This window comes from Aplidium turbinatum, chromosome 3 (genome assembly GCF_918807975.1).
Source record: "Aplidium turbinatum chromosome 3, kaAplTurb1.1, whole genome shotgun sequence".
In the NCBI taxonomy this organism is placed as follows: Eukaryota; Metazoa; Chordata; class Ascidiacea; order Aplousobranchia; family Polyclinidae; genus Aplidium; species Aplidium turbinatum.
The window spans coordinates 17493503-17515212 of NC_137474.1; the positions used below are offsets into that span (position 1 = coordinate 17493503).

The following is a 21710-nucleotide window of genomic DNA, read 5'->3' on the forward strand; positions in this document are numbered from 1 at the left end:
TTTCGTTTGTTTTTGGTCCATTTATGCTGACATCTATTGATATTGTAGGCTAATTCTTATTTCGACTCAGTTGTGCTGACATCTATTGATGTAGGCTAATTTTTATTTCGACTCAGTTATGCTGACGATTCCTAATGGAAGAAAACCGGTTCCATAACATAAATTTATCTTATTGAAATACTATTGTGTGTGTTAGCCTGGTCAAATGTTTTAAGGTTCAGACCAAGGAAAAAAAGCTATTGATTTATTTTCTTAGTGATATTGCTTTCTGTATTAGGTAGATCGCCCATTTGAGGAAGTGTCATAGTACCAGATCACCTTTTTCAGTTGGTTTTTCCCATTTTTGATCAATCCGACGATAATATCTCCTCTTGCAGAGCATGAAGAAACTGAGCATCAACAGCACTCCGAAGAAGCCAGGGACACGAAGGGGAAGGTTTGTAGTCTGAAGCGCTCGTCTTGATAGTTTGATGATGTTTAACTGTCAAAAGTTCAGTATTTTAAACAAGACGTGTGCAGAATACGACATATATGGCCCTTGGTATATTCCTTTTTTTTTTTTTACTTTAAATTGTGCTTTTATCATTAGAAACATAACCTTGCTCTCGAAAAATCTCTTTGTCACCTAATATTTATGCTAGAAAGATGCAGTCTTTTTTTAATTGCAAGAAGCTTTTTCATCCAATGTAAAATATTTATCTCACTGCATCATGATCTTTTTTAGTTGATATGAGCTTTTAAACTGATTTTTGGTTAATTTTACTGGTTTCGCTCCAGATTGCAGAATACTGCACATCCCAGATCCCACCCATGTTCAATTGTTCATTAGTGGGTTTATGAGAAACTTTTGGTCAGAAAGTGTTTACTGAATTTAAGATTGTTTGTTTGCATAATTGAGATTGCTCTATGCTTGAGCAGATTAAAACTTTGTGTTGCTTCACTTACCTGTGAAATGTAGAAGCCAACAATATGCCACACAATTGTAATTGCACCAAGCAGATTTCCTTGTACCAGTACCAGCTTCCGACTATGTTCACCGCGCCTGTATGTACCACACTGCGTATGCACTATGCAAATGCATATCAACAGTCGACAATCAAAACTTTACTTGACTTGCGATATTCGTACAGTACTATATTTGCAGTTCATTAGTATAGTAGGCTATCTATCTTCCTTTAATATAAGCGCTTGTTATTGTAAAGGAGTTCACGATTAGAAACGTGCACCATCCACCATTTTTGCATAACTTCACTTTTACATGTTTGCTTCTTGAACAAGATTGTTTTTTCAGCAATTTCTCCAGAAAAGCCAGTACTTTGTTAAGGAAAGAATCCCTGCAAAGCCTAAGTAGTATGTCAGGTACATTAACCTCAAACCATTGGATTCGAAGACATGTCGATGGCAAATCATATATATCTTGGTCAAACGAGAACTAAACATCTTTTTAAAACGTTTAGTGACTTATGTTGGTGTCAATGCTCTGTTGTAATTAACAAGATACATTGGTAAAACTGTGGTATGAACTCCCAAAATCAAGCGGAGTATCACAATTACGCTTATCACCAGGGATGGATCCAGCCTCTAATTTTTGGAGGAGTGCTGCTGAAATCTATTTTCATTCAAGGAGGTCCATCAGTGTGGCACTGTCAAAATGTGTCTCTGCTGTATTTGGCATACTGATAAGCATTCATATTGTTAATACAGATGTTTTTGTTTAATATTAATAAAGACCTAAAAACGGAGAAAGTGTGTATGAAAAATCAAGTCTTAAAAACAAGCATGAATAAAAAACACTTATGGTATAACAAAATTCAAGAACGTGATAAAATTTTGGGAAATATTCTAAAGTTTAAAAACATGAGCAGTAGTCTAGGGGTAGGCAGTAAAAATGAAGGTATTCAGATTTTGCATAGGACTCTTTTTTAAACAATAATATGATATGACAATGCAAAATCAGCAAAAAAATTTGAACTTTAGGCGTTTTTGGCGGTTAGCACCACAAAAAACTGAAAATTGCATTTTCGGATTGTGAATTTAACAAAATATTACAATTTTCCGGAATAAGTGGTTTTCAAATGTATAATATATACTGCATAAAATTGTCATTTTTTTATGCAAATAGCTTTGTGAAGATGGAATAATAACTCAAGACTAATTTGGAATTTTATTAGTAAAAGAAAAGTCCAAAAAACACAAAAAAATGGTGAAAAATCATCAATTTTTTATGATAAAGTGTTCAGGAAAGGACAGGCCTATTGCAAAGCCTTGGACACTAGAAAAGATACAGTAGAAGAATGGTGGGGTATAAAATGGTGAAGCTTTCAAGGTTAATGCATTTAATGGACTTCTTAAACCGAGGGGAGGACATTTCTGGGGGGAGGGGGTATGAAATAAGGATTTGAGTAACTGATTCCAGAGTCATGCCGCTGAGGGAAAATACCTAAACGAATTTTATTAAATACATTTAGTAGGCTACTATGATTATGTTAATCTTGTTACTAATACTATAATTGTTTTTTTCAGATGACAGAAAATAATACAATATTTGTGCTAGGGGATGTACTTCCCAAAAATTATGATGCAGCAATTGCTATATTTAGTGTTGCCTAAAAACTGAAATCAGAGAAGATGACACTTTGCATCAGGTTATATGTTACTGCTTTGATAAAAACATGGACAAAAGCATTCGGAAAAGATTACATCATTGACCGGAAATGCATCATGGAGAAAGTTCAAAAGGTCATAACCCACTACCACAATCATGTTTATGCCGAACACAACCGCACAAAACCAAAAAAGATAGGAATGGCTTTCGTGAAAAAGAGTATTCGGCATCTCCACAAATCCTGGAAAAAATGTTATTGATGTTCAATTGTTCATAAAGAATTGCAAGACGTATACACTACAGTACCAACCAATGGTCTTCTTGAATAGGGAAATGGACGATTTAACAAGCGACGAAAAGGCTTTTTATATCGACCAACTGGGGTATCAAGTCATGCGCATCAGTGAAGAAATTGAGTATGGCATAGAAAAGGAATCAGAACTAGCTGAACAACAGGCAATCATTGAACAAGATAGGATTGAAGAACAATACATGCAAATTGAAGACGAAACCAACCTATCGAATACATTAAGTGATCAACTGATTGGTTGTCATTGTATTTCACATGTGCCCCGGCCGATTAGCACTGATATTCAGTTGATCACTTAATGTATTCAATAGGTCGGTTTCGTCTTCAATTTGCATGTATTGTTCTTCAATCCTATCTTGTTCAATGATTGCCGGTTGTTCAGCTACTTCTGATTCCTTTTCTATGCCATACTCAATTTCTTCACTGATGCGCATGACTTGATACCCCAGTTGGTCGATATAAAAAGCCTTTTAGTCGCTTGTTAAATCATCCATATTCTTCCCTATTTCAAGAAGACCATTGGTTGGTACTGTATACGTCTTGCGATTCTTTATGAACAATTGAACATCAATAACATTTTTCTCCAGGATATGTGGGAGATGCCGAATACTCTTTTTCACGAAAGCCATTCCTATCTTTTTTGGTTTTGTGCGGTTGTGTTCGGCATAAACATGATTGTGGTAGTGGGTTATGACCTTTTGAACTTTCTCCATGATGCATTTCCGGTCAATGATGTAATCTTTTCCGAATGCTTTTGTCCATGTTTTTATCAAAGCAGTAACATATAACCTGATGCAAAGCGTCATCTTCTCTGATTTCAGTTTTTAGGCAACACTAAATATATCAATTGCTGCATCATAATTTTTGGGAAGTACATCCCCTAGCACAAATATTGTATTATTTTCTGTCATCTGAAAAAAACAATTATAGTATTAGTAACAAGATTAACATAATCATAGTAGCCTACTAAATGTATTTAATAAAATTCGTTTAGGTATTTTCCCTCAGCGGCATGACTCTGGAATCAGTTACTCAAATCCTTATTTCATACCCCCTCCCCCCAGGAATGTCCTCCCCTCGGTTTAAGAAGTCCATTAAATGCATTAACCTCAAAAGTTTCACCATTTTATATCTCACCATTCTTCTACTGTATCTCTTCTAGTGTCCAAGGCTTTGCAATAGGCCTGTCCTTTCCTGAACACTTTATCATAAAAAATTGATGCTTTTTCACAATTTTTTTGTGTTTTTTGGACTTTTCTTTGACTAATAAAATTCCAAATTAGTCTTGAGTTATTATTCCATCTTCACAGAGCCCATTTGCATAAAAAAATGACAAGTTTATGCAGTATTGTACATTTGAAAACCACTTATTCCAGAAAATTGTGATTTTTTGTTAAATTCACAATCCGAAAACGCAATTTTCAGTTTTTTGTGGTGCTAACCGCCAAAAACGCCTAAAGTTCAAATTTTTTTGCTGATTCTGCATTGTCATATCATATTATTGTTTAAAAAAGAGTCCTATGCAAAATCCGAAGTTAGTGGCTAAAATCCACCCTGTACTGCCTACCCCTACTGGCAGTACAAAACACATGATTATTTTCATTGGTACACAATACACATTCCATAATCTACACAGCATCAATTCGTTACATGCTGATATAAAATGCTATGATCTATCAAAATATAAAGTAATACTAGTAGACAGGGTTGATATCTAAGTGGTGAAAAAAGCGGTTTAAACTGGTATTACCGGTACAAACTAAGTTTAAACCGGTCAAAACTGGTCAAAACCCAGAAAAATATTTTTATGTAGTGAATGGTCGGCTATATACCTGGGCTATGGGCTATTTAGGAAATATAAGAGCAGTTGTGAGTTGTGACCATTTTGATATGCAGGCCTCGAAAAACTATCATGTCTTTAATTTTTAGGCATCTTAGAATATGCATTCACATTGTTTTATTTTAACTGGATAAAATTTGATGGCAAATGTTTTTCATAAAAAAAATTTGTTGGAATAAATTCTTGTACTTCAGTTGGCTGTGCAAATTGTTCATCGTTCTACCAAGCATTTTTTGGTTCATCAGAAACTTATTTTTAGAATTTGAATTTTCTCAAGAATTGAAATAACCAACTGATTGAAATATCAAAAATAAACAGAGAAATTGAATATTTTTTGTTCCAAATCCAGCATTTAGGTTATTGTTGATCAAAACAAAATATAGTTGAACATCATTACTAAACATGGAGGTTGGAGGGTAATATTTTTAGTTCAATTGAAAAGCAACTTGAAATAATTCATACACTAAAGGGGTTTTGACCAGTAATAGGTGGTCAAAACTGCCCGGTTTAAACCAGATTTTAACCGGTTTTAACCGGGCGGTTTAAACTGCCCCGGTTTAAACCGATCAACCCTGCTAGTAGATCTTAATACCATTAGTTTATTAAAATAATAGCAGTTTGTAAAAAAAACTGAATGTTAGTTGAAGGGGCCAAAAAGATCAACATGGCCATGCATTAAGTACAGATTTCAAGTTGATGCTTTGATGAAATGTGTCACTTGATATTTCTGAGTTTTATGCTGGCATTTTGAATTTTTTTTTGGGAGGTGCGCACCCCCCCCCCTTGGATCCATCCCTGCTTATCACAATATTGACCACAACTAACACGTGCATGTTTATTAAACAAAGACGTAGGTATTGGAACAATTAATTATGAATCAGAAGATCTTTTTTAATTGTTAATTCAATACAAAAAGTTGCAATTTTGATGCCTCAATTCACGAAATTATGGTTACAACAGAACAGCTTAACGCTTGGTGTTGACAAGCTGGTTGCCATAAATTCAATGGGCATGGAACTACATTTTTCAGTTGTTAAATGAAAACCAAATCAGAATGTTTTAGATCTAGTATATTACTTTTTACTGAGCAGTCTTCTGTCATTACACACCGGCAGTCGTGTGGTTTGAGTAATGAGTAGTGTCGTACTGATGGCTGAGGCTCAATAGGCTGATACAGCTACTATCTTTTCATGAGCCGAGTGCCCTTATGTGCTACAACCCAATCATTTCAAAAGGAATCTTTTACAGCAAATAAAAAATATTTTAATGAGTTTCTTCGCTGCAATGATGATCATTTGATCTGTCTCGCCAGTTTGCAATAGAACTGCGCGGCTGGCCCTTCTGAATCAATAAACACTACTTTTGATGATCGGCTCACTTAAATGTTTAATAGAAATTCCTCAGCTTTGCATAAAGCGCTTACCTTTGCTACACCAATTGAGGGTGCTCTCAGCAATCACCAACTCCAAAGGAACATTGGCATACCAACGTTTGTTTCTACCATGTCCATGACACGATGTTGGTCGGTGGATGTTGCCAAACGAAAATATTGAAATCTCATTAGAATAAATTTAATCCCCATACAGCGTATTTAGCAGTGGCAAAGCTGTCCAATAAAGCCCAATGTTAAAGATGAGAATCATCTTCAATTCAGAGTTACTCTTTCTGCCTCCATGACGGAGAAAAAAAATGTTGGTCATTATTTTGCGTTTCTTACGTTGTGGTGTTTGTACAGTTACGCCATCTTGATGCAAGGTATGGTGTAGTGTACTGCAATGAACTGTTTAGCATTTTAATTTTGTTTTGGCTTTTTTCATGATTTAGTTGTGAAACGGTTTTCTTTTTGAATTATGGAAAAAAATAATTCGTTTTTGCCAGTATGTGACCGAATGCAATTACATAAAAATGAAATGATAATAGAAATTCCACAAAAGAATCAATAAAGCTTATATAATATCATTGAACATAGTATATGCATAAAAACAGAGAATTTCCATGTTTATTTCTTTATTGTGTAAAGTAATCGCGTTGAAAAACCGTAATTAGGTTTATCTGCAAAAAAAAATACACCACCAGTTTGTTGTACACAGCACAAGGAGAGGAGGAGGCTGTCAGTTAAATTCTGATGTTATTTCTTGTATGAAATATTGATATATTTCTTTTATTTTTAACTATTATAAAACTTTTATGGTTTCATTATAAAACCAACACGCCGTGTGTGTATTCCACATATCACTTCGATTCGTGATCTTTATTTTGCCATGTCTACTGTAAGTATCAAACACGGGTGTTTCCAACCGAAACTCAGACATTGCCCCAAAGGCACTGTTGTTGTCGTCTCCTTTCCTTGCTGCTTGGTCGAGGTATGTCCTTGGTAAAGCGATGCGTCATACATCACGTCCTATTACTTTTTTACCTAATGCTTTGACCGCCACTATTTGCTGCACATGCTTTGTCTTTCCTTATGTTTAAGATTTCATTGAACTTGTAATTTTCCCAGATTAGGTCATTTCAGCTATGCCCCACTGACACTTATGAGGAGAGACGTCCATGCTATCCAATAAAACGTGGATCCCTTTTAATTATAAATTTGATAAATACAGCTGTAAACTGAAAATTCAAAAACAACAAAAATTTATTTGCTTATTTTTCATCGTAAAAGTTCGCTAGTTATTTTTATCAAAAAGATACATATTCATCCATTATTAACGCAGACGTCATATATAGGCTACTCCATGAGTCCATGATCATAGCTTGTTGTTCTATTCCTGTTCGCATGTTAGTTAACAATCGCTCCTCTCATTATGCTCCATTGGGAGAGCTGTCGTGATATCTGAAGGATCGTTTTCAGTTTGAGATTGGCTTCACCAAGGAAGTTCTTTGTCTTCATGTAGCTCATTCCATCAATTAGTGTTTCCGCTCGTTACCGGACGTTTGTGTGTTTCTTTTAAAAAAGTAAAGATGCCTGTAGTGTGCCAATAAGTTCCGGGGAGTTGATTAGTTACTGACAAGATCTTCAAATAATCTATAGGTGGTCCGGTTAGGCTTAGCTGGGATAGATAACTTGATAGTATAGTGTGGAAGTAATACCGTAGCGGCTAAGCCTTATAATCAAATTATATGTCACTTAACAACATTAGAAGCGCAATACCATTTCCTTTTCCATAAGTTGTAAAAGTTGTGAAATTTTCAAGCATCATAGTTTTACAAGAAATTAGTATGATAGTATCAATTGTGCATTAATCACGAAAGATAGCGTAACATTGTAAACCGTTGAATAACAAAGCTGAAAATGCCACTTATTTGTTTGAATTCGGTTTTGCAATTGAATGCCTGAGTTAAGAACTACTTACGTCACAATGTAGATATTTTGCGTGAATGGTAAAGTTGTGCAGTTTAATGGTCAAAGCACTTTTCCGTCCAAAATTTTATTTCGTAAGCGGATTGATTTGGTCCATACCGTACAACAACGCAATATTTTGTACAATGTCGTTAAATGCTTGATCTTTCTCAAAACTTTTGTGACTAAGCAGTCCTTAAACCCTAGTCTTCAATCGGTAGTATCAGATGGTATAATAATTTTTAAATTTCTTATTAGATTTTCCAGTCATTTTAACATTTTTGACTTGTGTGTGCCTCAAAACATTGAGAACGCCAGTACTTGCATGGCCACGAAATTGCGATAGAGAGATCTGGTTGGAATGTTTGACTTATTTTCATTTGTGTGGTGTTTTGTATTTGGTGAACCTTTTTTTTCAGAGCTCATGACAAAAGAAAAGACACAGGTTCTGGCACAGATGGCTCAGCTCACTCACTTTGCATGATCTGAATATGTTGCTTTCAAGTTTTTTTTGTTGTTGTTGAAGAATCACACTCCTTTTAATTTTACTTTCACTGCATTGTTCGATCTATTGTCAAAGACCAGCATAGTTATTTCGTTTTAAAACTTATACAATCTATATATAACTGACCTCACTGCTTGCATTAACGACAGCTACCTTTGCAGCCTATTTTCATCTTGTTTCGTTAAAATACTAATAAATTAGTTCCTTCACACTGTCGACTTGAAAATTTTAGTTGGACGCAACGTTTGTTGCATTTTTTGGATACTTTTAAAACCCTTGGTTCTTTTATGCACTATGTGTTTGCGTGGAATTTATAATTGTGATGCTTCTTCAAGTCGGATGCCTTAATGCAATGGTTCTTAACCTTTTACCTTGTTGGCACCACCTTGAAATCACCAACCTGTTTTCGCACCCCATCTAGAATGACCAAAAAAAAATAGTCACCTACAATTCAGGATCGTAGTACCATGTCTGGGAAACAAGCATAGCTTTTTAAGTCTTCTTATAACCAAGCTTAATAATTCAGCATTTCCGCACCCCTTGGGAACACGTCTCGCACCCCCGGTTAAGAACCCCTGCCTTAATGCCTTGTAATCTTCTTGAAATAACATTCGCAGAATGTTCCAAGTTTGCAAGTTAGGACTTGGTGAAATGTCTTGAGTCTGGCAAGGTTTGATATCACGACAGCAAGTGTCGTTGCGTCAAACTGGTCGGGTTTATACCTAGCGGAACTCTCAACGTGTTGATTGTTCCTTTAGAATAATAAGCTGGTTGCTTGTTTTGTTCCTGGACAGTGTGCACCTATTTTGTTGACCAACATTGCTGTAGACAAGAGCTTAACTTTGGCTACAGACAGCATTGACAATTTGACCATACTAGAGATGCCGGAAGTCTTGTTCAAAGGCAAATTTTCAAAAGTGATTTCTGTTGAAATCAAAGATCAGCAAGCAAGCATGCACAATTGCACATGGCTGTCTTAACGAGATACACGACTTCATTTCGCGGTCCGAGGCCCGAATGCCGCAATGTATAAATGATGCAAAATTTGATTATTTCGTACTAAAATTGTTGTTTTGAATACGATAGTAATTTCTTTTGCCACGGTAGCAATTTTAATCTTTATTTTTATACAAACAAAAATATTAAAATTTATAATTTGCACTTCACTTAAGGATGAGACTTGGCTATTTCTCACTAAAACCAATTGTTTTTTTTATTTTTTATACGGTAGTAGTTTCGTTTGCATAGTAGAAGTAGTAGTGGTAAAAGTATGGCTTTCTGGCATTGATTTGTCTATTTTTCTTTATCAGCGTAGATATGTAATTACAGTATACCTCCAATTCTAATTGATCTTCGACAAAATAGTGTAACTGATCTCATGTGTTGTTTCTGAAGCAGCGAGAAGCGAGATTAACCGTGGGAAGCCAGATTTAGCCTACACTTGGAGTTTGCCAAACGTTTCTGATTAGTAAGAGTGCAGACGTGTCCATTATGATTAAAAGGCAACAGATGAATTGGCAGCTTCATCTTTATTTTGTTAAAAGGAAAAAAATTGAAATTGCTTCGGTGGCAAATGAAATTACTACTATCATTTGGAAAAAAAAAACATTTAGTTTTAGTGAGAAATAACCAAGTCTCATCTTTATTTTTTGAAGTGCAAAAAACAATTTTTATGTTATTGTTTGAATAAAAAATGAAAATTGAATTGCTACCGTGGCAAATGAAATTACTACCGAATTTAATTAATTTTAGTGCGAAATAATCAAATCTCGGGTCATTCGTGCATTGCGGCATTCAAGTTTTGCGTCATTCTTGCTTTGCGGCATTCTTGCCTTGCGTCGTAGGGACCGCGGCATAAAGTCGTAGGCGGTCTTCACGTATGCAACACTTTCTATCTCCTGTTGTAGTCTTTCGGTCTTTCTGAGTGCCGCTTACCACTGGCTCCACTTCCTGACATACATCATTTAGTCACCATTCTTTTTTCTAAAATGTCAACAAATGCATTATCAAAAATTTTCGCTATGGTTATTTTGCTTATATTTTTGTAATTCATCAAATTACTTTATTATCATAGTTCGATGCGGACTATCTGCAAACTCCAACGAGATTAATGTTGTGGTGATTTGAACTAGCCAATCAAACTAACAAAGCATGCTTCTTCGAATCTGATCGTTTGGTGCATGTCTCTTGCAATTCTACTAATAGACCGGGAGCCTACGACAGAAGGTTTCACCCCATAAGGTACAAAAGGTTTGACCCCTTGAAGTTACTGGGGTCAACCATGTCAATCACAAAAAGTATGGAAGATTGACCCCATCGGGTGGGTCTGGACCCTAGAGCCCCCTAAAAATCCCGAAAAGGGGGGTTATTTCACCCCATAGGGTACATGGACCAAATTTGGTCAAAACGAAGTTCTATGTCAGGACATCACAAAAATATCAAATCTAACAATATTTTCGGGTGGAAAGGTGATGTAAGATGCCTTCAAAGTGACCCTCCTTAATGTGACCCCCTCGGAAGGTTTATTTCGCCCCATAAAGTACATGGACCAAAGTTGGTCAAAACGAAGTCTTATGTCAGGACATCACAAAAATATCAAATCTAACAATATTTTCGGGTGGAAAGGTGATGTAAGACCCCCAAAAGTGACCCCCCAGGGGGTTAATTTCACCCCATGAGGTACATGGACCAAAGTTGGTCAAAACGAAGTCTTATGTCAGGACATCACAAAAATATCAAATCTAACAATATTTTCGGGTGGAAAGGTGATGTAAGACCCCCCAAAGTGATCCCCCAGGGCCAGGCCATCAGAGTTTGTTTTACCCCATAGTGTACCTGTACCAATATTAGTCAAAACGAAGTCCTACATTGCCCACAGTTGGCATAGTGAAGTTTTGATTTTCTGCTGCCCTAATTTGTTGAGGTAATTTTTTTCAAAGCGATTAAATTGGGACAGGTACAGCAGCATCAGATCATACTGAAAAGTTTCTTCTTACGGTGGTTGAGATTGGACAAAAAAAAAAAGGCAAAAGTTCATTAATGAGTGTGTTAATGATCCAAGCCGGTTTGAAAAGAGAATACAGCGTCAAAATCTGCAAACATGTGCATCAGAAGCTAGTAAACGTAAAGTTTATAGAGCAGACGATAAAGTGGTAGCAGCCTGTATGGTTCGAGATTTATTCGGAAGTATCCTGTACCACTCACTTCAACAAAAAAAAGATTTGGCAGAAGTACTGAAATACCCACTGACGCCTATTCCATTGTCTCTCAGCCATGTGGACGGAACAATGCAACAGACTCCTAAAGCTGCAATGATGAATTATTTAGAGTCACTAGTTTCAACAACCCCTCCTGAAACAATATATGCAACCATTATTGATGCTTCCTTTTTTCTGCATTTGCAGATGAACACTGCTTTTCCAGCTTCCTTTGGCGCAATAGCTCGCTTTCTTCTACAGAGGATTCTACTATCCGATGGCGATACTATTCATTTTGTGGCTATCTCCCTCGATTAAAGATTGCAAAAGAGATTCAAGAGCTTCATTATTGGCAGCGTATCAAATCACTGGGCCAGCTCAGAAACGTCCAAGTAACTGGATTCAAGCTCTCAAAAACAACAGTTTTAAAGAGTCTTTAATTAAGTTTCTTGTTAGCAGCTGGGAAGATGACAACTTTGCTCATTTGTTGCAACACAAAACGCTCTTTGCTAATGCTGGTGATACGTGCTACTGTTATAAAGTAATAGATGGTAAATTTGTAAAAAATGTAGAAGCTACACTGTGTAATGACTAATGACCATGAAGAAGCGGACAGTAGGATGTTTTACCACTTGGTAAATGTACCTGCCCCAAGCAATGTGGTTATCCGCACGTCTGACACCGACTGGCTTGTAATTGGCCTAGGTTGCTATGAAACTTTTGATCCTTCATTAAGGGATATGGATAGAAGCTGGGTTGCAAAGCAATAACACGCAACGCTACATCAGCATCAACCAGCTGCATACCGCGCTTGGAGTGACGATTTGCAAGTGTTTACCTGCATATCATGCCTTTACAAGTTCTGATTACACCTCGTCATTTAGCAGTAAAGGGAAAGTGCGGCCGCTGAAATTACTCCAAGGAAACCACAAAGCGCAGGCAGCTTTTAGCCAACTCGGACAAGACAAAGAAATTAGTGAAGACACTATCATCGCAATAGAGAACTTTGTGTGTAACATGTACAAAAACAAGAAAATTAATTATGTCAACGAAGTCCGTTTACAAATGTTTTTAGACAGCTACAAATCCAAAAAAGAAAATGAAAGGATATCATGCATACAGAAGCTAGATAGTAGTACTCTACCACCTTGTTCACGAGTACTTCTCCAGAAGATAAGGCGCACTCATTTCATCGCAAGACGGTGGTTGTCTTCAACTAGAAGTGAACAAGCAGCAACATCGCCACTAGAGTATGGCTGGAAAGAAGAAGAAGGTTGTTATAAAGTGGTGTGGTTTGAAGGTGAAGCTTCACCTACATCTTTAGATGTCTGCGTGGAATCTGATCCCATCCAGGAATGTCAAGAAGAAGGTAAACAGCATTGGATGTCGCTTGGGTTACCGTTTATAAATATAAAACTTTCTCCTGGTCTATCCGTCATTCACTTTGTGGACTGTAAACATTAGCCAATAACTGGCTGTAAAGTTTCGTTTTAGGAACCTGTAACCAATAGTTTCTGCAATCTTGAGAGAAATGCCTGGGTGCACTGAATCATTAATAAATGTTGAAAAAATAACACTTTTTCCAGTTAATAGTAAGTTGCAATGTTGCAGTATTCGAAGAAAAATAGACGTCTGTAAAATACAATAAAATTACTATTGTATGTTACTCATATCTGTAGAGCATAACAGAAAATGTTTTGTATAGTCTTTATTTCTTTTCTCCGAATATAACAGGAGAATTGTATGAATATGAAGAAGACGAAGAAAGTGAAAGCGACAGCAGTGACAATGAAGAATAAAGAAACGACCGTTTACATTTACACAAACAATCTCTGTTTATGAATGAACAGTTACAATAACTGATTGGAGACAAGAAGCAAATGGCATTAAAGACAAAAATTTACTACATTGGGTTTATTGGGTTATTTATTGTAGCAGCTGGAAAATGTTCATTACTGCCTGAATTAACGTTCCGAAATGATTCATTTCGAAACATTTTGATTTGGATAGTTAGTTGTACGATTAAGTCAACATTTAGTGGTCGTATCAAGAGCTTGGATCAATTTTCTGGCTATATGCTTCTTATGTACTTTCTGTTTTTGGTGTTGCAAAGCCATGTATTGTCATGTCCTGTTGCCTTTTTTCGATTGACTGAATATGATTTATACAAAAACTTTTTGTAAAATATAGTTCCATTTCATGCATCATGGGACAGCTTGTGAATGTATTTCACCAAAACCTATATAAAAATTTTGTTAGATTTAATCCATTCGTACTGTCCTGGCATAGCACTTCCGTTACACCAAGATTGGTTCGAGTAAGGGATGAAGTAAATTAAACCAGGAGGAGATTCACTTTTGGGTAGGTCTTTTATTAGGTCTTTACCTTCCCAACTGAAAGTATTGTTAGATTTGATATTTTGTGGCGTCCTATAAGACTTCGTTTTGACCACGTTTGGTCCATGTACTCTATGGGGTGAAATAAACCCTCTGGGGGGTCACTATGATGACATCTTACATCACCTTTCCACCCGAAAATATTGTTAGATTTGATATTTTTGTTATGCTCTGACATAAGACTTCGTTTTGACCAAGTTTGGTCCATGTACTTTATGGGGTGAAATTAACCCCCTGGGGGGTCACTTTGCGGGGGTCTTACATCATCTTTCCACCCGAAAATATTGTTAGATTTGATATTTTTGTGATGTCCTGACATAAGACTTCGTTTTGACCAACTTTGGTCCATGTACCTTATGAGGTGAAATTAACCCCCTGGGGGGGTCACTTTAGGGGGGATCTTACATCACCTTTCCACCCGAAAATATTGTTAGATTTGATATTTTTGTGATGTCCTGACATAGAACTTCGTTTTGACCAACTTTGGTCCATGTACCTTATGGGGTGAAATAACCCCCCTTTTCGGGCTTTTTAGGGGGCTCTAGGGTCCAGACCCACCCGGTGGGGTCAATCTTCCATACTTTTTGTGAGTGACATGGTTGACCCCAGTAACTTCAAGGGGTCAAACCTTTTGTACCTTATGGGGTGAAATCTTCTGTTGTAGGCTCCCAGACTATAATGCATAATTGCTATTGGTAATTTTGATACTATTGAAAATAATTGTATGATGATAATTAATTAACAAAATGTGTTGTTGCAAAGAAAATATTTCTACATTGATAACTTTAGAATTAGTTTAATTTGTGCTGGTGTTTAAAAACTTAAAGAAAAACGTTGTTTTAATGTAACAGTCATTCAACTTTTGAATTTGTATTTCAACAATCCATTGTCAGGCCTGGGGAAGAGCTCATATGCTCCAATAGCTGAGGAGGACACGATTGATGTGGAGGTCGAACCCTTCATCAGTGTTGTGTCTGGATGTGCCAAGTTGCTGGCGGTGAGTCATGGTTTGTTACATCACAATTGCGTAAAGTTTGATCAGAAAAGACTTCACAAGCACAAATCACGAATCATATCTGGTTCAGTGGTCAGTGTAGCTTATCTGGTCATGAAGCACTCGGTCGTGAACGTTCCACATTTTCAATGGAAACACGGGGTTTCGTCTCCCACCTCCGTTTCGTCGTCGCCCTAAACAAAGCAAGCGATGGTTATGGTGAATTAAGCTGTAACATCAAGTAGGTGAGACTACTTGAAGCAGTTTGCAAGCATATGCAGTAAATAAGATAACCTTAACAGTTGCCCAATGCTCACCTACATAGTTGTCTTCCAACCAATGGATCAGAAAGTGCAATTCTTGCGGCAAGTTGTTTTTCAAAACTGTCAGTGCTTCTTCCACGCGTGTAATCCGGACGAAAGTCAGCGCCACTAATGTTTTGCCATGGAGCGCGTACTCGGAGTCGTTGCGGTAACGTCGGATTAAGCTGAGGTGCTTTTGCATGTTGTGGGCGAGATGATACAAACATCCGAATATCTGCGTTGACGGAAATGTGTCCTTGAATGCCTGGAACGCCGCCGTTTCTAAATCCATTGAGATTCCCAATTGGCTACAAAAACATCAATAGGGTCTAAGCGTAAATTCGCAACTGCAGTCCAAAACTGTGCATGAGCGTAAAGCCAGTAGTAACGTAGAAATAATAAAAGCTGCAATAAGGCAATTCATTGGACTCACGTTTAGTGTTGGCATCAGATGGCGTATTATTTCGAAGAAAGCTTGATACGTCCGACGTCCGTCTGCTTTTATTCGGTAGTAAAGCCTACAACAGAGCCAGTACCCAACCTTGTCTCTTTACAAGAACCACGTAGAGCTATGAAACCAAAAAAAGGTTATGGATGTAATAATGTGATTACCAAACTTTTCGGTGCACAAATGAAGTGCTCAGATCCAATGTCGGCTTATATGCAGGGCAATTAGAGCAGTAGACTACCAGTACCTGACTCCACATGACATGTACTTTTAGAGTAGAAGTTGCCGGTTTAAAGGCGCAGCTTTGTACAATCTGTTATATTTAATAATTACTTCTACTTGAGACGGATGGCTGGTCGAGCAAGTCAAAAGCTTTACCTATCTGGGAAACACAATAACTGAAAATGGCAGATGCGATACGGAAATATTGAGACGAATAGAAATAGCAAGAAACAACTTCGTAAAAATGAAAAAGACATTAACAACACGCAAAATTAACATCAACACTGGAAAATGAGTTGCGAAATGCTATATATGGACTACGCTACTCTACAATGCAGAAACATGGACACTGTCATCACAGATGGTTAAACGACTTGAGGCATTTGAAATGTGGTTTATAGAAGAATGCTTAAAATTTCATGGAAGGATAAAATCACAAACAAAGATGTACTATGCAGAATACAAACCAACATGGAAGTTCTACAAACAATTAAATCAAGAAAATTGAAATATTTTGGCCACATGATTCGCAATAATTCTATTCAAAGACAACTACTAGAAGGAAAAATGAACGGCAAACGAAATAGGGGCAGACCACCAAGAATTTGAACTAATGATATTGAAGACTGGTCAGGACTTAACTACAAAACTGCAGTAGAAAAATCTTACAACAGAGAAACTTGGCGTCTCATTGCCTCCAACTCTCGATGAGAGGAAGGAACTTAATGATGATGAGACGGATAGATCGTGTGGAGATGAGGTGCGAGACAACGTTTTACTACTGTTGATATTAGCACATCTCCACAGGACATTTGCTATGCATCCTGAACAGAAGTTGCAGCCAGATAGAACTTTACTTAATCTGATCTTTCGCAATTACTTCTAGTCGGGATGGATAGGTCGTGTGGCGAGTACGTGTAAGACGACGCTCTACTACTGTTGATATGAATACATTTCTACAGGACAGTTGCAAGCATAATGGTGCGACTTTGCTCGTTATTAAACCTAGTCGGGGTTTTTGACGGAAAACTAAATTACTCTTCAGTCTTCACTCAAGCCTACCACCCGCTTGAATATAGGCCACGGTATATTTTTACTGATGTGTAGTGTAGTTATTATTTGACTTAACTAAAAGTGAACTCAGCCATGTTCGGAAACTTGAATAATTTATTGATAAAGCTTTCGCCGACGCAAACCTGGACTAACAGCAAATAAATGTCGAACACGCGCATTAAAAAAACAATATATTTTTCTGTTCAATATAACATTTTGTGTGAAAAGGATTGCCAGTTTAAGCAGCTTCACTCACAGAAGCCATGACATATTTTTCTGTTCAATAGGTTATAACATTTTGTGTGAAAAGCATTGCCCTAGCCTTGCCAAGCTGATATAATCTGCAGACTTTACTAGGAATAGCACCCAAATAACCGGGCGCCACAGTGCTCGGGACCTAAATATCCAGACGCCACAGTGTGCGCGCCTATTTGACCCGCGCCTAACTTTTTTTTTTGTCTAACTGTCTGCACCTAAAAGAGGTGTGGTGGACCCTCGTGTTCAATGTTAACAAATGTATCAAGGCATTCGCTATATATGCCTGAGTTTAACTATCTTGGAAAAGTCAGTCGTGCTGACTGACGGAACGTGGGAGATAAAGCTGGTTATCATGTCAACATCTTGTGGTAGCGTAGTTAGCAGTTCCCAGAAGAACACAAAATATTATTTGATGAACTGAGAATTGGCAATGTTTTGTGCACAACAACTTTTGCAAACGGAATGTAGTTTTTTTTTTGCTCAGTGTTGTGTGTTGTACTGAATTGTTTATAACTTACATTGACAGTATGTCTGGATCATAAAGCAGGTAGTGGTAGAATATAGTGCTGAAAGATTTTGGTAAACTTTTTTTGCTCGCTCCACTCAATAAAAATAATTATGATGACTTTCATTTGATCGTAAACATCTTGTTGACAGTCTGGAAGCAAAGCTTGGACATTCCTTTTCACACCGCTCGCTTTCCATGATGCGAATGTGACAGCACAAGTCTTGAGCTTTACGATATCAACATTTACTGCTTAGAAATACTTTTCTATGCATTGTCCAATTACAACACATTTACTTTGTAGGCGGAAAACAAAGTAATGCAATCCATCATTCCGGACAAGAACAAGCGGAAAGTATTTGACACGATGATCACAGATCCGCTTGGGATGATTGAAAGGGCTGGAAATGTAAGCATTTCTCTTGCTTTGTGTTGCGTAGGTGTTTTGGTCTGCTTAGGTGTAGAACCAGGGAGTGTAACTGCACCCTCAAACTTTTCAATTTGTCAAGAATTTGGTCAAGTTTGATAAACTTTTGGGCAAGAAATTTCAGAAAGCTTAGAATTTTAAGAAACTGAGAGTTCTGATCAGTTTCTTTCTTGAATAATAATAATCAATATAGGGCTCTCATGATGGTAAAATAGTGCAGTAAATAATATGTACAATGTTCCGACATGTTAAGCGAAAAATCTGGATATTATAGTCCAATAGGTCCAACTCAGTTTTGACTTGAGTTTGATTCAAAATTTGGATCAAAGTAGTTTTGTTAAGCATTAAAAGTTGTTACAGGTACAGTAGTAAAATATTGAACTGTATGAAATGCATAGTCAATGGTCATATGATATTTGTAAAATTTGTAATTTACTAATTTGGAGGACAGGGTAATTTGAAAACTGTAAGGAATTGTGTTCCCTGTTTTATCTTGAGTGTCGACCAGAAAACCTTGTCCAATGTTAAATTGCTACTAACTTATGTTGATGCTGATCACTTATGACGTCACATTCAACAAACCAGTTACAACAAATTGTGAAAAACTTGGGTTGTTCCATCACTTCACAAACTCATATTTGCTTTGTCTAGAAATTCCTGAGCTATGCGAAGCAATGCATCTCGAACCACGACCACCCGTCCATTGTCAACGTCTTTCCCGCCATCAAGCACTTGAAGGAGAACTCCCGGGTCTACCATGACATTTTGAAGGTCGGTTTAAATTTCTATCTTTTTGATGAATCAATTAAATTCACAAGTTCAGTTTAGTCCATTGTGATAGTCATTTTTGTCCTGAGCATTACTTTAACTTGCACCTGACTAGAGATTTTTTGAATTAAGGAAAGTAGAACTACCTCTTAACTGTCGTATGCTCTCAGGCCACCCTTGGGCAAGGTGTAGTACCTCATAGCTTCCCTACCTTGGTAACTGCCTGGCACGATAGCCCGGTGTCAGTATTCAGAGCAGCGGATCATTGTGAGTTGGTAAGAAAAGTTGGTAAGAATACGTCAACGGTGCCTCGTAATGACGACAAGTAGATAAATCCATTAGGATCAACGGTTGGCGCAGTTAACCAAACATGTCACTGCTAAGTGCGTTTGTTCCGGGGGCCTGACGTACCTCATTGGCTCTTTTGAATTGTTATGAGTAAACACAAGTCGAATAATCCAGATCTTGACAAACGAAGTGCAGTAATACACACGAGTCATTGTAATTTAGCCCGGTGGAGCACTTGTAGACAATCGACTTCATCGTCCATTAGTGACAGTTTGAAATGAGAGACTTGGAATAAAATAATATAATAGTAATAATACTATAATATATAATAATAATAGAATATAATAATATTGGAATAAGAAGGCTGAATGAACCTGGAAAGCTGGCATGTTGGATGCAAGAAATTGAAGAGCTATACCTGGATATATTAAGAATTTTCGAAACTTTCTGGTCACAAGCAGGGTAATTCGCAACCTGCTTACTACCAAAATCAGAAAAGGTCAAGGTAATATACTCCGGAGGGGATCAAAGGCAGGAAAGGTGTAGGCTTCATAATAAGCGAAAGTATAAAGAAATCCCTGATGTATTATGATCAAATTTGTGAAAGAATTATTTTTATGACAATAAACAAACACCCTTTTAACACTTTGCTAATACACGTATATGCCCTAAATGAGGATGCAAGTGAGGAGAACAAAGAAACATTTTTCGAAAATTTGATCGATAAAGTAATTCAAGCTCAAGAAGGAAAACCAGCAGATGGCACGAGTATGTGTCAAAACTACAGGGTGAACAGAAATTCTTTGGACTTTTTTTCATTTTATGATTAAACATATGTCACTTAACTTAACTGTCACTTAACTGCAGACAGTGGCACACCGTTTCGGCCTTCCGGCCTCCTTAGTGCAGTAGGTACACTGCCTTTGAATATGCTAAATATCTTGCTAAACTTTAAAATTTACGTCTAATTGTAAGCATTAATTGCAAGGTCTAAAGTGATCCAAAGAGAAGCCATCATGTAGCTTCAGGCTCCATCGGGCGGGGAAATCCAAATCTGAGATCGTTTACCGTGTTGTGAATATATTTATAGAACTTGGTGCATCTGAAGATCGTCCCAGGAGTGGAAGACCTTGCACAGCTCGAACAAAGAAAGTGGTTAAGGCTGTCCGAGAAAGGGTGATGAGAAACCCAAACAGATCCATCCGTCAAATAGCCAAAGGCATGAATATGAGGAACAGTTCTATGAGAACTATTGTAGAAAAAGATCTTCAATTGTTTCCTTATGAGACAAGAAAACGGTAGTTTCTTAACCCCTCCAAAAGCAAAAGAGACTTGAAAGAGCACAGATTCTTAGAGAACTGAAGGCAAGAGATGGCATGGCAAGGCAAGAGATCATTTTTCAGACAAAAAACACTTCACAATTGAAGCTCAGCTCAATAATCAGAATGATAGAATTTATGTAAGGTCTTCAGCAGATATTAAAGATTCTGTGAGAACAGTTTATTGCAGTCAAAAACCGTCTCCTGTGGCCGGCATCTTCCAAACTTGGAAGTCTCTTGATTTTCGTGGAACAAAGCCTAAAGGGTTAAAATCTATTCAGATCGCTACGTCAACGATATTTTGGTTCCAGACCTTAAACAGATAAAGAACCACTACAAAGATCAGCCCTTTACATTCCGCCTCCCAGATGGAAACTCAAGTGGGGTAGATGAAATTTCTGCAGAACTTCTGAAACAATTAGGAGAAAGGGGATTGCAAAACATGACGAAGCTAATAAAGAAGATATATCGTACAACAGTGATGAAATTCCGAATGACTTTTCTAAGAGTATCCTAATCCTAATGCCAAAAGTAACAAAAACAATGAGATGTGAGGAACACAGGACTATAAGTCTAATATCACACTCCAGCAAAATTCTGCTACACGTTATCAAAAGAAGAATAACCTCGATAATACAACAACAAATAGATGAAAATCAAGCGATATATAAAAAAGAACAAAAAATGGAATCTTCCTCCTACGAAGAGTAGAAAAAGGAAAATAAACTTATATATTACATACATCGATTACATTAAAGCATTTAACAGGATAAAACACTCCAAATTACTACAATTGCTTGAAAAATTTAATGTCTCGTGCTTAGAAAGAAGACTTATAAAAAACATATATTTTAAACAAACAGCAGCAGTTCGAAGTAGTAGTAGTCTCATTGAATTCTTCCCAATATCCAAAGGAGTTTGACCGAGATGCAT

General features: G+C 37.0%; 1 protein-coding gene across 3 annotated transcripts in view; it reads left to right on the forward strand.

Moving 5' to 3' along the window:
* LOC145766345 (exocyst complex component 7-like) overlaps positions 1-21710 on the forward strand; it is a 49926-nt gene that overhangs the window by 17245 nt on the left and 10971 nt on the right. The window contains exons 11-16 of one of the 3 annotated variants that reach the window (XM_082578037.1): positions 378-436; positions 6491-6510; positions 8515-8540; positions 15087-15190; positions 18280-18384; positions 19054-19173. In XM_082578037.1, the coding sequence (XP_082434163.1) occupies positions 378-436; positions 6491-6510; positions 8515-8540; positions 15087-15190; positions 18280-18384; positions 19054-19173 (434 nt within the window). Of the gene's footprint in view, positions 1-377; positions 437-1291; positions 1360-6490; positions 6511-8514; positions 8541-15086; positions 15191-18279; positions 18385-19053; positions 19174-21710 lie in introns of all 3 variants that reach the window. The other 2 variants (XM_082578039.1, XM_082578040.1) reach the window with 2 other exon arrangements.